Consider the following 16,950-nt stretch of genomic DNA (forward strand, 5'->3'; position numbering starts at 1 on the left):
TTATATAAATATATTTATGTATGTAAATATGAACAAATCTGGAATAACACTTTGTAAATTATTTATTTGAGTATGTCAAATCGATAAGATATATAAAACCTTTCAAAAATGTTTCGCTTAATCCATAAATAATCTCAAAATAAAAAAAAAAGTGTTAACAGAAGCTGATAAGCATTTGAGTATTAGTCTTAAATGATAAGACCCATTAGAGTATACATTTCTTTTAATACCCTTACTAGCAATATTCGACTTGAAAGTTTTATCATACTCAAAAATAAACTACCTCCGATTATAGGAATTCATTCATCTACTTACCTTCGTACGGTCATGAAGTTTCTTCTTTTACTCCTAGCAGCTATCGGGGTAGAACTCAAAGGTGCATATACTTATTTAATAATCTTAACAATACAAATTTTTTTCAGTTCTGCCATGGTAGAAACATTTTGCTGGCCCGCTCTGAAGAAGAAGCCGCCCAATACTTGCAAAACATAAATGCTGAACTCAATAAGCAGATCAACCTCGATACTGAAGCTAATTGGGCCTATACTACTAACATAACTGCTGCAAATGAACTAGTGAAAAATGAGGAATCTGCTAAAACAGCCAAATTTATGAAACAAATTGCTGAAGATCTAAAGCAATTTGATTGGCAAAATTTTCAGGATCCTGATTTAAAGAGACAATTTAAGAAATTGGCTAAACTCGGTTACGCAGCATTGTCAGAAAAGGATTACGATAAACTTCTGTCTGTTTTATCAATGATGGATTCAAACTACGCTAAAGTAAGAGTTTGTAGTTACATCGACAGAATGAGTTGTGATCTGCAACTTGAACCAGAGTTAACAGAAATTTTGACCACAAGTCGAGATCCCGAAGAGTTGGAGTATTATTGGCAGATGTGGTACGACAAGGCGGGAACACCAACGCGAGAGAGTTTCGAAAAATATATTGAATTAAATACAAAAGCCGCAAAACTCAACAGTAAGTGTAAGACACACTGCTTAAAAGTGATATAACGTTTCAATTGTTTTCTTTATTTGAAGATTTTACATCCGGGGCTGAGCTTTGGTTAGACGAGTATGATGATGAAACAATGGAGCAACAGTTAGAAGACATCTATTCCGAAATTCGCCCACTTTACGAACAGATTCATGGATACGTTCGTTGGCGTTTACGACAGTTTTATGGGAATAAAACAGTTCCAGAGAAGGGACCGATTCCGATGCATTTATTAGGTAATATGTGGGCTCAAACTTGGGGTGAGATTGCTAGTATTATTTCGCCATTTCCGGATAAGCCTTTGATTGATGTCACTGAAGAAATGGTTCGACAAGGCTACGATGCAGAGAAAATGTTCCATATGGCTGATGAATTCTTCCAATCCTTGAATTTGAAAAAGCTACCAAAGTAATTGAACCTTAAGTCGATATAATCATATTCATAAGTAATTTTATTCGATTTTTTAGAGCATTTTGGGAGAAAAGTATCATCGAGAAGCCAACAGATGGTCGTGATTTGATTTGTCACGCTAGTGCTTGGGATTTTTTTATCATCGACGATGTTCGCATCAAGCAATGTACTCGTGTTAACCAAGACCAGTTCGCAACTGTTCACCATGAGCAAGGACATATCCAATATTTTTTGCAGTATCAGCATCTTCCTAATGTCTACCGAACTGGTGCAAATCCTGGTTTCCACGAAGCTGTTGGTGATGTCTTAGCTCTTTCTTTCTCCACTCCCAAGCATTTGGAAAAAATTGGTCTTCTCAAGGACTACAAAATGGACGAAGAAGCTCGTCTGAATAAACTTTTCCTAACAGCTTTGGATAAAATTGTATTTCTGCCATTTGCTTTCACAATGGATAAATATCGTTGGGCTCTATTCCGTGGGGAGGTTAGCAGCAGAAAATGGAATTGTGCCTTTTGGAAACTCAGAGAAGAATACTCCGGTATTGAACCTCCAATTGTAAGAACCGAAAAAGACTTTGATGCTCCTGCCAAATATCATGTTTCTGCTGATGTTGAATATCTAAGGTGAGTACAAGCAGATAATCCAAAATATCATTCTCAAGGTTTTCAATTTCTGTAAAAAGGTACCTAGTTTCATTTATCATTCAATTCCAATTCTACAAATCAGCTTGTATCAAAGCTGGTGAATACGATCCAAAGAATCCTGAATTGCCATTGGATAATTGTGATTTCTATGGAAGTGCAGAGGCTGGCAAGGCTTTCCAGTAAGACCTTTCACTCATATCATTAAAGTTTCCAACTTTCAGTTTGCTTCAATTTCAGAGCTATGTTATCGATGGGTGCTTCTAAGCCATGGCCTGATGCAATGGAAGCATTTACTGGAGAAAGAAAAATGTCCGGAAAAGCTATAGCTGAGTATTTTGAACCATTGAGAGTGTGGCTAGAAGCTGAGAACCAAAGGAATAACGTTCATATTGGTTGGAGTAAATCTAACAGTAAGTGTATAAGCTCTACTGAAATTAATAATATTTAAAATTGTATTTATTTTTCTTTTAACTAGAATGTCGATCATATTAAAAAGAATGAAGACTTTTAGAGCTTTGTGTAACAAGTTCAACAACTGAATTTATTAATAAATTGATTAAAAACAAAATTGCATTTTTTTAATAAATTGATTATTTTGTCTCCAAGAGGTGTTTCTTTAAACTTAAAATCTTCTTCCAAAAAAAATCTTTAAAGCCGAGATTTAATTGAAGACGAAGGTTCATATTCAAGATGTGAAAGAAATAAAGTGAATTTACAAAACACACGTGTAAAATTATTTAAATACAATTTAATTTATTTCAAAAAAGTAGATAGTACAATATCATTCATCAAGAGCTTCCTATCTTTAAGTATACATATACTCGTATATAAGTCAAGGCACATATAAGACTGAGGTTGATAGTTATCAATCTTTTGAAGATGATCGCTCTAACAATGTTGTTCTTAAAAAGTTTAGACTGATGACGCTATCAGTCTTAACTCAATATAATTTTTTTTTGAGATGCAATAGATGGTCTTAAATCCAATGCAGATTAGAATCATCGAATATTCAAGAATTTTTCTATTTATCCAAGCATACAGAAATAAGTCTCATCGCTAAAGGTGATTTCTTGTTTTAAAAATGGTTCAGTCTCCGTTCGGCCTCAGCAAACCCATATCTCTCTTCTTCGTCGTTTACATTTAGCTCATGGCTCAATTCAATAATGTTCGTTAAAGTTGTAAATCGAAGCCATAACTAACGGCGCAAACTTTGCCATGTTTTTTTTTGTGACCGACGAGAAATCAAATATTTTCTGCATACCCCACAGACAACGGCAATGTTCTTGGCAGTTTCTTTAGTTATTACTTAAGTGTTCCTTGATAGTTTATTTAACCATAGGACTCAAACACCAAAAAGATCCCAAAACAAAGCACTAAATTCAAAACATGAATTTTATGATTTGAAAGCATCCTTGATTTCTAATTAAGCAAAACCGACTGCACACAAAACCCAAATTTCACAGAATCAGTTTCATCAATATGTCCGTCATCAACTGAAAAATTGCGCAAGTACATATTGGATGACCCTTTAAAGTTTAAGTGTTCATATTTCTGATCGAAATCTTAAGTGCCTTTTCACTTTCAGACAATTCACAAACAAGTGTGATATCTCTTGATTATTAATTAACCTGTTTTTATGTCCCATCATCAAATTATCAAAAATGAACATCATAAATATACGAGTATGTTAAGGTTACAGAACCCACAATCCCACACATAATTTAAGTACTCAACAGTAGCGTAATCAGTGATTACTTATCAAGCATAAAACACTAATCAAACATACTACACGATTGATAACACTAATTCGATATTTCATAAGTACCCGCACAAGATTGATAAGATTGTTGATTAATAATTCAAAAAAAAACACTCGCAGGAAGTCTGGCTTCTTAACTTTCCTTTAAAACTAAATCGAACTCTCACAGCAGCTGATAAGTTCATTATATAAATAGTATCTTTATTATATTTGATAAGCGAACAACCTGTTTCCGAAAGCAGAACAAATCTTCTTATATACAACTTGCTAATGTTAAGCTTTGCCAGTGCGAAACTCAAGTGTGAACAATTTGGTCTTCGAATATTATTTTTTTAAGTGATTTTTTAAACCTTTTCGTATTTTAAAACTCATGAAGTTTGCACTTCTGCTCTTCGGAGCACTTGGGGTAAAGTACATGACTTTTAAACAACTTATTAAACAGATTTTTTAAAGAATATATATTTTGAATCAGCTCTGCCAAGCAAGAAACTTTCTACGTACCGATTCTGAAAAAGAAGCAGCGAAATATCTTCAAGATCTCAATGCCGAACTCAATAAGCAGGCTAATTTAGATACTGAAGCTAGTTGGGCCTATACTTCAAACATAACCGATGAAAATCAACAAGTTAAAAATGAAGTCTCTGCTAAAACAGCAAAATTTATGAAACAAGTTGCCAAAGATTTGCAAGCGTATGACTGGAAAAACTTCCAAGATGCAAATTTAAGGAGACAGTTCAAGAAGTTAGGAAAACTGGGATATGCAGCTCTGTCCGAAGAAGATTACGATGAACTTACAACAACATTATCGAAAATGGATTCAAATTACGCTAAGGTAAGGGTTTGCAGCTACACTGATAGAATGAATTGTGAAATGCAGCTGGAACCAGAACTAACAGAGATCTTTAGCACAAGTCGAGATCCAGAGGAGTTAGAGTACTATTGGAAGATGTGGTATGACAAAGCTGGAACACCAACTCGAAAGAGTTTTGAAAAATATGTCGAATTAAATACAAAATCTGCTAAGCTTAACAGTGAGTTAGTTTTTCTTAAAAAAGTAAATTAATTTTAACTCAAAACTTCCTGAATAGACTTCACATCTGGTGCTGAACTTTGGTTGGATGAATACGAGGATGATACAATAGAAAAGCAACTGGAGGATATTTATGACGAGATTCGTCCCCTTTATGAACAGATCCATGGTTATGTCCGATGGCGCTTACGACAGTTTTATGGGAATAAAACTGTTCCAGAGAAAGGACCGATTCCGATGCATTTATTGGGTAATATGTGGGCTCAAAAGTGGGGAAATATTGCTGATATTGTTGCACCATTCCCTAAAAAACCCTCTATTGATGTAACTGATGAAATGATTCGACAAGAGTACAATGCAGAGAAAATGTTCCATTTGGCTGACGAATTTTTCCAATCCTTGAATTTGAAAAAGCTACCAAAGTAAGTATGGCTTTTGCTATCGAATTGTGTCCCAAAGATTACTTTTTAACCATTTGTAGACCGTTTTGGGAGAAAAGTATTATCGAGAAGCCAACAGATGGTCGTGATTTGATTTGTCACGCTAGTGCTTGGGATTTTTTTACCATCGACGATGTTCGCATCAAGCAATGTACTCGAGTAACTCAAGCCCAACTCACAACCGTTCATCATGAGCAAGGACATATTCAATATTATTTGCAGTATCAGCATCTTCCTAATGTCTACCGAACTGGTGCAAATCCTGGTTTCCACGAAGCTGTTGGTGATGTCTTAGCTCTTTCTTTCTCCACTCCTAAACATTTAGAGAAAGTCGGTCTTCTCAAGGACTACAAAATGGACGAAGAAGCTCGTCTGAATAAACTTTTCCTAACAGCTTTGGATAAAATTGTATTCCTGCCATTTGCTTTCACAATGGATAAATATCGTTGGGCTCTATTCCGTGGAGAGGTTGACAGCAGAAAATGGAATTGTGCCTTCTGGAAACTTAGGGAAGAATACTCAGGTATTGAACCTCCAATTGTTAGAACAGAAAAAGACTTTGATGCTCCTGCCAAATATCATGTTTCTGCTGATGTTGAATATCTAAGGTGAGTACAGGCAGCTAATCCAAAATATCATTCTCAAGGTTTTCAATTTCTGTAAAAAGGTACCTTGTTTCATTTATCATTCAATTCCAATTCTACAAATCAGCTTGTATCAAAGCTGGTGAATACGACCCAAAGAATCCTGAATTGCCATTGGATAATTGTGATTTCTATGGAAGTGCAGAGGCTGGCAAGGCTTTCCAGTAAGAACTTTCACTCATATCATTGAAGTTTCTAACTTTCAGTTTGTTTGATTTTCAGAGCTATGTTGTCGATGGGTGCTTCTAAGCCATGGCCTGATGCAATGGAAGTTTTTACAGGAGAACGCAAAATGTCTGGTAAAGCTATTGCCGAGTATTTTGAACCACTGAAACAATGGTTGGAAGCTGAGAATAAGAAAAATAACGTTCATATTGGTTGGACCAAGTCAGAGAGTGAGTTCTGAGTTTTAATTTAGTGAAAATTCACATCTTCTAATATTTATTTATATATCTTTTATTACAGAGTGTAAGCCCTAATGATGCGTTAACATTTATTGGGATGATCAGTTTCTAATAATGACTTGATACTTGGTCCGTTTGCATTTTGAAGATTTCTTAGAATTTCCTTTTCAGAGCAGGAGAATGAAATATAAACACCTAGCATTTAAATTAGCTTAGCTTTTTATTTATTCCTTTTAAAATCTCAAAGTTTTGACATCAAAATTGAGGATTTTCTTAAGTAGGGCAGAAGGAATAAGTATTGAATTATTGTTGAAGCTTTTTTTTTAATTTTTGATCAAAAAACTAAACTAAAAATTGATTTACGATTGCGGGAGATTATTACATTTTAATTTAAAATGGCTGGAACCTTCATTTTTGATATACAAAAAATAAGAGACGTATTTCTTGAAAACCCTCAGTACCAAGTTTTAAGGCAATAAATCAACCATTTAAGCCAGTTTTATAGATAGACTATATATTCAGGTAGAATATCAATCACTTTTTTTTCATATTTCATGCCTACATTATTTAGAGACTTATCAAATTTGGTTGATTTTAAGTTACGATCCAAAAACGAACAAATTAATTTATAAGAGCTCAAATTTGTGTTCGTTCCAAACTCATTCCAAGATTTTGAAGTAAGAATAAAAGTGAAATAAATTAGTTCTTAAAAACTATACATAGATATTATTTTATTCGTCTTTTAATTAGTATAATGATTTATTTCTTTTTAAATTTGATTTGTCCTTGAATTTTTGGAAATGTTTTTTTTTTTTTGTAAAATGAAGATTTGTGATGTCTTTGTTTTGGTCTTATATTATGCTAGGCACTCTGAAAAAGAAATCACGTTTGTAAATAACAGACTATAACTAATATTAAGGTTATTTCAAAACTTACTGTCAGATTTTGTCCATCCAATGAATACGGTATTTTTGATATTTTCTGCTTCTAACCAGATTCTCAATGGTTCAAAGTATTCTGCAATAGCTTTTCCACTCATTTGACGTTCCCCATTAAATGCTTCCATTGCATCGGGCCATGGTTTTGAAGCCCCCATTGATAACATAGCTCTAGAAAAAAGAATTATCCATTAACAAAATCCAAACCTACCATAACTTTAAAAGCTTACTCAAAAGCCTTTCCAGCTTCTGCACTTCCATAGAAATCACAATTATCTAAGGGCAATTCAGGATTCTGTGGATCATACTGGCCAGCTTTAATACAAGCTGATTTATAAAATTGGAACTGAATGATGAAAGACACGAGGTATCTTTAATTAGAAAGAACAAATAAATACTTAAAATTCAAGGCACTCCAAAACTGACAAGCCTTACCTAAGGTATTCTACATCAGCAGATACATGATACTTTGCTGGGGCGTCAAAGTCTTTTTCACTTCTTACAACTGGTGGTTCAATACCTGAGTACTCCTCCCTTAATTTCCAGAAGGCACAATTCATGTTTTCTGGTTTTATTTCTCCACGGAACAAGGACCATCGATATTTGTCCATAGTAAAGGCAAATGGCAAAAATACAATCTTGTCCAAGGCGGTCATGAAAAGTTTATTTATGCGTGCCTCTTCGTCCATTTTATAGTCTTTCAAAAGACCGATTTTCTCTAAATGTCTTGGTGTAGAAACCGACAGTGACAGGACATCACCAACGGCTTCATGGAATCCCGGATTGGCACCATTTCTGTAGACATGTGGAAGATGTTTATATTGCAAGAAGTATTGAATGTGACCTTGTTCGTGATGCACTGTAAAAAGTTGTTCCTGAGTCACTCGGGTGCATTGTTTGATGCGGACATCATTGTTAATATAGAAATCCCAAGCACTTGCATGACAGACTAAATCACGACCATCTGTTGGTTTTTCGATAATGCTCTTTTCCCAGAATGTACTGAAATGAAACAGAAATAACATTTTTGAAAAACTTCACCACATAAAAATATGAAAATTCTCTTACGGTGGTAATTTCTTGAGGTTAAGGGATTGGAAGAACTCATCGCCCATTTCGAACATTTTCTTTGGGGTATATCCCTGACGAACCATTTCATCAGTGACATCGATCAATGGCTTTTCGGGAAATGGTGTCAAAATGCTGGCAATCTCACCCCAAGTTTGGCCCCACATATTACCCAACAAATGCATCGGAATCGGTCCCTTCTCGGAAACAATCTTGTCACCATAGACCTGCCTCAAACGCCATCGGACATACCCATGGATTTGTTCGTAGAGAGGACGAATTTCCGAGTAAATTGTTTCAAGCTGTTGCTCGATTGTATCATCTTCGTATTCAGCCAACCATGACTCAGCTCCGGATGTGTAGTCTAAATAAATAAAAATCTCAAAATCAAAATCTAAAAAGAGCAATTATAAATTCAAACTCACTGTTCAACTTTGCCGCTTGTAAATTAAGCTCCAGGTACCTCATGTAACTATCCCTAACCGCTGTTCCAGCCTTATCATACCACATTTGCCAATAATACTTCAATTCCTCAGGGTCACGACTCTTCGGTAATAGCTCCTCAATTTCAGGTTCCAATTGCATATTGCAATTTTCCTTGTCTTTGTAGTTACAAATTTTGATCTTTGCATAATTTGATTCCATTTTAGATAAAACCTGCAAAAGTTCTTCGTAATCCTCCTCGGGCAAAGCAGCATATCCAAGTTTAGTTAACATTTTAAATTGTCGTCTTAAATCAGCATCGTCAAATCTTTGCCATTCGAATTGGTTACACTCTGCAGCAGTTCGTTTCATGAACTTTGCCCTCTCAGCTGAGGCTTTATTGCGAATTTTTTCATTGGCATCGGTGATGTTTGAATCGAAAGCCCACGAGGCTTCGGTTTCGATGTTAACTATGTGATTGATCTCATTGTTGAGTTTTTCCAGATATGAAGATGCATCAAGTTCGGCACGTGTCCGTTCAGCTTTTGAGGCTTGCAAGAGCTGTTGTTTTGAAAATGAAATAGCTTATAGTTTTGTATTTGATGTTTGTTCTGAAGTTACTTACCACTACAGATCCTATGATAAGCAAGATTAAATTCATGTCGCCTTAAGTACCAAATAAGTCTGAAAATGGTAGAGCAAATAAAAATGTGTTTATTATGATACTAAAGCTTCACTTAACTAGCAATTTAAACGGTCTTCAAAAATTTTATTACGACTGATATCCCATAGCTGATATGTTTGTATGTTGCTAAATATTATTACTATTTTATAAACAAGTTTTTTTAAGGGAATTGTAAATATTTTTAAACAATAACAAAGGAAAATATAAATGTTTTATCAGAAGTATAATTTTAATTTTATAATTAACTTGGATGGAAAATGTACGAGTTTGCAATAAAATTAAAATTAAAAATAAAAAACAAAATTAGTTTTTTAAAAATTAGTTTAAGTATGATATCATTTTTTTTTTTAATTTCAAAAGTTGATTTTTGCTTGGTTTCCCAATGTTACTAAAAACCAAACAACTTCGTTCAAATATATAAGTTGGTAAAAAAACATTCATGAATAATTTTGAAAAATTTCTATCCTTTCATAGAATCAATTTTTTTTTGTTCAAACATAAAATATTCCGAGCTTAATCTAATGCGAAATAATTCCAAGTGAAGTTTAGTAGTGCAATTTTGCACTCACAAAGCTAGTTGAATTTAGACTACGTAGTCACTAGCTTTGTGAATGCACCCATTGTAATGGGTCCGATTTGTCGTGAACATTTTGGTTAACCCTAAATATCTCACGAACCAAGAACGCTAGAGGACTTGAATTAAATTTTACATTATATATTGTAACGTGATACCAAACATAAAAAATTGAAAAAAAATGTTTACCTCGAAAATTTTACGAATAAAAAATGATAACCAATAAGCGACTTCAATTCCAGTCCATATTATATAATGTGACGTTATACCAAACTAGTTAAACTAAAAAAAAATCAAATAACGATTTTTTTTATACTTCAAAAACGCAGAACAAAAAAAATATTTTTCATGTTAGGAAATGGTTTGATTTCAAAATCTATTTTTTTTACGAAATTTCTTGTAGAAACCAAGTTTTACCAAAATTAGTACCAAATCTTAATAATTTGTATTTCTTATATAAACATGTTGGAGTTTTCTAAGAAAATTTAGTACAGAACGAACTTATTTTGAAGTATATAACTTAACTATTTATTCACGAGATATCGAAAATTGAATATGAATTTTTACCCATTTTTTGTTGATTTTACATAACTTCCCATAGAAAGTTATTGTAATGGGTCCGATTTGTCAAAATTTTTAATTTGACTAAAATATGATTTCATCTCCAAGAATTTTGTGCAACGAAGAATAATGTTTTTGATATCTGGTAAAATTTTGAGAAAAATTAAATTGACAGTTTTTTTTACAAAAAATAAAAACCTAAAAAAATTTATAAAAGTTGGTAAAAATTGATTTTCGACTCAAATATCTTTTCAAAAATTTGAGATAATAGCTTCAAACTAATTTTCGCTTAAAAAAAATATTGTTTTCAACATTAGGACGAATTTTGAGAAAAATCGAATTGACAGTTTTTTTTACAAAAAATAAAAACCTAAAAAAATGTATAATAGTTGGTAAAAATTGATTTTCGGCTCAAATATCTTTTCAAAAATTGTAGATATTGGCTTTAAACTACTTTTATCTTTTAAATAATATTGTTGTTAACATTCAGTAAAATTTGAAGAAAAAAAAATCGAACTGACAGTTTTTATACAAAAAATTAAAAACCTAAAAAAAATTTAACAAAATTTGGTAAAAATTGATTTTCTACTCAAATATCATTTCAAAAATTTGAAATATTGGCTTCAAACTAATTTTATCTTATAAGAAATATTATTTTCAACATTCGACAAAATTTTGAAAAAAATCGAATTGACAGTTTTTTAACAAAAAATAAAACTCTAAAAAAAAAAATATTAAAACTTTTTAAAAATTTACTTTCGACTCAAGTAGCTTTTCAAAAATTAAAAATATTGGCTTCAAAATTATTTTATTTCACAAAAAATATCGTTTTCGATATTCAGTCATTTTTAAATAAAAATCCAACAGTCTGTTCTTTCACAAAAAATAAAATCTAGACAAACTTTTCAGCAAGACAAATAGACAGACGGGATGGGAAGTTATCAGTGTGGGTCGCATCCCAGCCTCTTTTTTTGTTAAATACTGTTGTAATGCCCAAAACTCAAAATCAATTTGAAAATTGGTTGAAAATAATTGAAAATTTATGGACTGACGTGAAGAAATCTGTCCATTAAATTAAACCAACGGGCAATCAGTCACCAGTGGGAAGCAGTTAAGACGTCTTGGGAGAATATTTCAGTCCAAAGGTGCCAAACCTTGATCAATTGCATGACCAGGCGATGTGAAGCCGTTATAGCCAAGAAAGGCTATTCAACTAAATATTAGTGAAATAGACACTTGTTTAAGACAAATAATGTTTATCAAAAAATAGAATTTTTATTATTTTTGTAGGTTTAATTTGTATAAGAAGCTATTTTTTGTATCCATTATTTTTTATATTTAAAAAAAAATAACTCTCTTTTCTTAAATAGTTAAATAAAAAATGATTTCTTTTTGTAACATGGTGTTTCTTCTTTATTTCATTCTATGACACATTCAAAGTGTTTCTTTATTTATTACAGTTAACTTTATTTTTCAAAGAGATTTTTTTTTGATTCGCAGTGGTGCTATTATTTTTACCGCAGCTGTAAACATGTTGGTATTTTCTAAGAAAATTTAGCACAGAACGAAATTATTATGATTTTGATATCTTCATTTATTCACGAGATATCGAAAATTGAAAATCAGTTTTTACCAATTATGCTATTTTTTGTTGATTTAAATTTTTTTTTTAATACTGTTGTGAATTTATAATTATACCGAATGCCAAAATTATATTTTCTATAAGATAAAACTAGTTTGAAGCAAATATCTTAAATTTTTAAAAAGATATGAGTCAAAATCAATTTTTACCAATTTTCGTAATGTTTTCTATGTGTTTTATTTTATGTAAAAATAGCTGTCAATTCGTTATTTTCCAAAATTTTACTGAATGTTGAAAACTATTTTTTTTAATCTTCGTTGAATAAAAATATTTTGGAACTAAAATAATTTTTTGTTCGTAAAATATTCAAGGTTACAATTATTTTTTAGTTTTTTTGATTTATAAAAAAACGATTTTTGATTTTGTTTTTATTATATCACGTCACAATTTATCGTTGTTAGTTCGTGAGATATTTTGGGTTGACCAAAATTTTCCCTTTTTCAAATTGCTATAAAAAAACACCCAATCAATTTTTTTGAGGGTCCTTTCTGCATCTTTCTGCATTATTAACTGTTTGTTATATACTACTGGTTCCTGAGATATGGAAGTCGTAAAAAGGTTTCCGAACGTACAGACGTACGTAGAGAGATGTCTATTATAAAGCTTTTATTTGGATCCTAGGGACCTTGAAACGTTGAGAAATTTCAAAACTTTCACTTCGACAAATCAACACAAATTATGAAAATGTCTTATAAACAAAAAATTCTACTTATAAATCACACAATAAGGATTCAACATTTTGAAAAAATTGACATGTTGTTATAGTAAAAAAAATGCAAATTTCCGTGAAAATAAAACTTTATAAAGAAAACATGAAGTAGCACAAAACAAAAAATATAATTAAAAATCACTGTGGCGTATAAGCAACATTTTTTATCAAAATGTTCGATTTTTTAAATAAAGTCTTAAGTTATTTTTTATAATACCGTAAAATCCGTCCTCAGGAGGATACCAATGTCATGTCTTATCAAATCAAATGATGACTGACTTATAACCACCTTTTACTATTTCCTTGTATGAAGTACAGCATGAGAAAAGAGGTGCAAACTTTCAGAGCATATGTACTGGAAAATGTTAAGCTAACTTTAATTTTAAAGCACCTGCGCTATTTGGGCGAATATTCAACAATACATATTTCCCAAGCACCCAGAGCAGATGCACAAGCAGTGGGGCTTGAGATATGCAATACCTGCCCACACCAAAAAAAAACATAAATGGCGGGCTTATGGGATTAATCAAATATTTTACTTGTATTTTTGGTCACAAGGCCCACCATAGTTTAAACTAGCTTAACACGTCAGTAGTTTCCATTTAAGTTTCTGTGTGACTATTTTGTAATTCTTACATCAGTTGAAAGTCTTATCACTTTCAACGAACGAAAATTCACTTTCAAATGACAACAGTTCGAATAAAAAATTAAATTTATTCATCGAGCTGCAACAATTCACTAAACGTTTATATCTAATTTATTAAACTAAATACTATCAATATCACATCAAAGTTGTACTGTTCACTCTTACCGGTCCAAACTGTCTTAGGTATACTCTCATAAATTTTGTATCAGAAGCTCATGTGAATCTACCATGAAATTGATTCAATTACCGTAATTGTTTCAATTATTGCTTACAATTTATAGAACACTTCAGCTACTTTTATAAAAGAAGCTAAGTTATGGGTTCATAAAAAAAAAGTATTGGATACACTTTCTTAGTCAGATTAAATGATTAGCAATAGAAGTTCGAAGATCAACTAAAAAATTGAAGAACAATTACAGTTTATATAACGAAAACATTTTTGAAAGTTGTTGCTTAAAGTTAATCTTATTTTAAAAGTTTGGCAAGAATTTATATTAAATAATTTTTATCTCATTTTAGCAGAAGTTAATTATTCCCAATTGTTGCAAAATAATGCAAATTAAGCTAGCGCCAACTTGCCAATGTCATAATTTTCTAATTGTTCTCTTTTTTCAAGACTAAAGGTAAATGTATGAGACGCATCTAAGCACTTTACAATAATCTGTTTTAATGACATACTCAAAACCAGTCTCAGCTTTAAGAAATCATCTAAATTCAAGAACCCAATCTTATTAAAAAAAGAACACGATTGTAAGAATAACGATAAAATTTAAAAAATGCAGACGTTAATTTGTTTTCAATGCCTTGAAATTAAATATTTTTAATTTTTTACTTGCATTTTAATGTATTTTTTTTTTGCAAATTTAACACTTTTTATTTTTTGAACAATGCAGAAAAGACGTTAATAAATTTAGGTACTTACCGGGCCAAATGTATACATATATCGGACACACAAAAGTTCTTCACTCAACAGTTAGAGACGATGCACAGAACAGAACTAAGCTTGATGGCCTAAGTACTGTTGGTTTTATTATTACTTCTTATAAGACAAAAACTTGTTAGCCGGCAAAGGTATATAAGAAGTAAGAAGTGTGATATGGTTAACTATGGATGACAATTTTTTATTTTTTTACTTTCTTCTTTTCTTGGGTTCTTTGATATTTTTCTGATTTATCTTTAGACTCTTTTAAAACAAATAGTTATGCAAAAAAAAAACACATCGTTGTCATAAAGTCTCAATTTAAAACAAATAAATTAACGATGGACGACGATCGATGGCGACAAAGATGAACAGCGTGTTTTTTTATTGCGGCTTAACCAATTCAAAAGTAAACAACAATAATAATTGATTGAATATTAGAAGAAGCTTAAGCCGCGTCTTTATCGCCGCCCAACAAAACACCTCTAGGCACTAGGAGAGGAGTCTCTGTAGAGCTGATTGTTCCAGAGCAAAAGCAAATGTTTGCTCGACGTAGTGATCAGTGAGGGGGGAGGGCAGTGCAGAAAGACTCATGATCAGTGCATTATATTGAAACGATATACATATTTGAACGATGTACATATATGTATATTGAAGCAACATATGTATATAAAGATTTTGATCAGAGGTTGGTGACTGCATGGAGTGGATATATCAAAGCTCTTTTGGGAACAGGGGTATATCGTAAATTGTGAAACTTAATGGCCAAACTGTGAGAGGTTAATAAAGAGAGGTTTTACACTATGGCAAGACTTTACAAGGTTGAGTCTGGCTATTCAATATTCTATGGGTATCTTAGGGCCTTAACTTGATGGTTTTACAGTGTGGTTCTACTCTGCGTTTGGTAGAACTCTTCTTGAATATACCAATAAAATATGCACACCGTTAGAAGTAATCGATCGGAGATGAATTTTTGTTTTTGATTTGTACGAAATGGTTGAATTTTGTATCATCGTGACGTTTCCCAATCTAAAGTCCCTAAGTCCATCTCTAACATCAACATCTCTAGCCTGATATCTCCAAAGTGAAGTCCCCCATGTCAAAAATCTCCTAAACAAATATGTTTATTATTTGATCTAGTTAAGGTTGCACCTAATGTTGTTTTAACCAAAAAATCTCAAATTTGATACTAAGTTTTGTTGAGGAGTCTATTGAGGATCTGATTGCAATGTTTTTAATTCCATTTAAAGTTCAAAACTCATTGGAATTAATCTTTTCTTAATTGGATCCAACGAATCGACCGCTAGAAACGTGCCCGCGATGGCTATTGTCATGTCTTAACTTAAGCATAATTCACGCTGATATATTTAGAAAGCATAATATCCACTTTACAATCGAGCCCTTCCCGCCATTTTATCGTAAATTATCAATAAAAAAGACAACTTAATTATTAAAATTTGCTACTAACACATAGAGCCTTGAAGGCTATTGTCATGTCTTAACTTAAGCATAATTAATAATTTCCAATACTGACTTCGGATACAAGTTGTATCAAGGGCCAGTAGTAAGCTTTTGATTTGTCGTTTACGATAAAATTCATTTTGTCGCTTACGATAAATTGGCGGGAAGGGCTCGGTTCTTTTTAATCTTAGCCCCCAAAAACGTTTTATTTTATAAATTGCAAAGTGTCAAATAAATGCTTTGCTACATAAATGTTAGCATTTATTTTCCGATTCGATTAGCAAAAACACAAAATATCTTCCCATAGGAACTTTTTCGTGAACTGAAATTTCTCGATTTGGACGCTCGATTTGAATTGAAGCATAAAGGTAAAGGTTTAGCGACATCTTCCTTTGATTTGATCTTTTAATCTTACTGTTTTTGATTGTATGTACATATATAACCCCCGTCACACGTTGGTTTTTCATTAACTAAATAATGAACTTTTACCGGTCTGATTTTAATTAATACCTTTTCAAGTTAACTTCATTCCCTCCAATTCCTTCAAATCTGTACGCACCACATCAACTATGGCCACTTTCATTCAAACTTGTTATCAATGAACTCAATTCCAGTTCCTCCTTCATCAAAATAAATATCTAATAGATTAAAAAATCGTTTGAAAATTTAAATTTCGTTACAAAAAATTCTTGCATAAACCCAAAAATAGTCAATTTTAGTTCCGTGTCTATTTTAAAATAACTTTTCTCGATTCGCATCAACCCAAAATTTGCAAATCTCTTATTTTTTAAGCTCAGCTTATATGTACATTTGTATCTTAAAGCTATGGTTAGCTATTGTTAAGCCGATGGATGGTTGAACTTGAACTGAAGAGACATGAACAAAGCATAAACAACTTGGTTTCTATTTATGCATTCAAAGTTGGGCAACGACCTATTAAAATTCTGTGCTGTGCTTTTTGGTTAATAATATATTATGCGACCGAACGCGACG

At 32.1% G+C, this 16,950-nt stretch overlaps 3 protein-coding genes across 7 annotated transcripts; 2 read left to right on the forward strand and 1 right to left on the reverse strand.

The window, feature by feature from the left end:
• The first annotated feature begins 210 nt into the window (after positions 1 to 210).
• Positions 211 to 2,622, forward strand: LOC129942669 (angiotensin-converting enzyme-like). The gene is made up of 7 exons (XM_056051708.1): positions 211 to 363; positions 423 to 981; positions 1,044 to 1,407; positions 1,467 to 2,033; positions 2,093 to 2,233; positions 2,292 to 2,464; positions 2,530 to 2,622. The coding sequence occupies exons 1-7, from the start codon at positions 328 to 330 to the stop codon at positions 2,544 to 2,546; spliced, it is 1,857 nt and encodes a 618-aa protein (XP_055907683.1). The 5' UTR covers positions 211 to 327; the 3' UTR covers positions 2,547 to 2,622.
• A 1,444-nt stretch (positions 2,623 to 4,066) lies between these two features.
• LOC129940856 (angiotensin-converting enzyme-like) lies at positions 4,067 to 6,541 on the forward strand. Its single transcript, XM_056049364.1, has 7 exons — positions 4,067 to 4,219; positions 4,286 to 4,844; positions 4,902 to 5,265; positions 5,325 to 5,891; positions 5,951 to 6,091; positions 6,150 to 6,322; positions 6,393 to 6,541. Exons 1-7 carry the CDS (start codon positions 4,184 to 4,186, stop codon positions 6,404 to 6,406), a joined length of 1,854 nt encoding a protein of 617 aa, XP_055905339.1. The 5' UTR covers positions 4,067 to 4,183; the 3' UTR covers positions 6,407 to 6,541.
• Positions 6,542 to 7,030: 489 nt separating this feature from the next.
• Positions 7,031 to 14,920, reverse strand: LOC129940854 (angiotensin-converting enzyme). 5 transcript variants are annotated; one of them, XM_056049359.1, is made up of 8 exons: positions 14,500 to 14,920; positions 9,386 to 9,444; positions 8,763 to 9,321; positions 8,338 to 8,701; positions 7,705 to 8,271; positions 7,500 to 7,640; positions 7,268 to 7,440; positions 7,031 to 7,201 (listed from the first exon to the last, which is right to left on the reverse strand). In XM_056049359.1, exons 2-8 carry the CDS (start codon positions 9,419 to 9,421, stop codon positions 7,188 to 7,190), a joined length of 1,854 nt encoding a protein of 617 aa, XP_055905334.1. In that variant the 5' UTR covers positions 9,422 to 9,444; positions 14,500 to 14,920; the 3' UTR covers positions 7,031 to 7,187. The 5 variants fall into 5 exon arrangements, with proteins under 5 accessions (XP_055905334.1, XP_055905337.1, XP_055905336.1 ...); XM_056049362.1 differs by lacking the exon at positions 14,500 to 14,920 and adding an exon at positions 13,568 to 13,726; XM_056049361.1 differs by lacking the exon at positions 14,500 to 14,920 and adding an exon at positions 13,496 to 13,559.
• Positions 14,921 to 16,950: the final 2,030 nt, after the last annotated feature.

This window comes from Eupeodes corollae, chromosome 1 (genome assembly GCF_945859685.1).
Source record: "Eupeodes corollae chromosome 1, idEupCoro1.1, whole genome shotgun sequence".
In the NCBI taxonomy this organism is placed as follows: domain Eukaryota; kingdom Metazoa; phylum Arthropoda; class Insecta; order Diptera; family Syrphidae; genus Eupeodes; species Eupeodes corollae.

Coding starts and splice junctions, on each gene's coding strand:
- LOC129940856 (XM_056049364.1), top strand. CDS start 4,184: ATGAAGTTTGCACTTCTGCTCTTCGGAGCACTTGGG. Junction 4,220..4,285: donor TGCTCTTCGGAGCACTTGGG/GTAAAGTACATG, acceptor ATTTTGAATCAG/CTCTGCCAAGCAAGAAACTT. Junction 5,892..5,950: donor GCTGATGTTGAATATCTAAG/GTGAGTACAGGC, acceptor TTCTGTAAAAAG/GTACCTTGTTTCATTTATCA.
- LOC129940854 (XM_056049359.1), bottom strand. CDS start 9,421: ATGAATTTAATCTTGCTTATCATAGGATCTGTAGTG. Junction 8,702..8,762: donor ACAAGCGGCAAAGTTGAACA/GTGAGTTTGAAT, acceptor TTATTTATTTAG/ACTACACATCCGGAGCTGAG. Junction 7,441..7,499: donor GAAGCTGGAAAGGCTTTTGA/GTAAGCTTTTAA, acceptor TCTTTTTTCTAG/AGCTATGTTATCAATGGGGG.
- LOC129942669 (XM_056051708.1), top strand. CDS start 328: ATGAAGTTTCTTCTTTTACTCCTAGCAGCTATCGGG. Junction 2,034..2,092: donor GCTGATGTTGAATATCTAAG/GTGAGTACAAGC, acceptor TTCTGTAAAAAG/GTACCTAGTTTCATTTATCA. Junction 2,234..2,291: donor GAGGCTGGCAAGGCTTTCCA/GTAAGACCTTTC, acceptor CTTCAATTTCAG/AGCTATGTTATCGATGGGTG.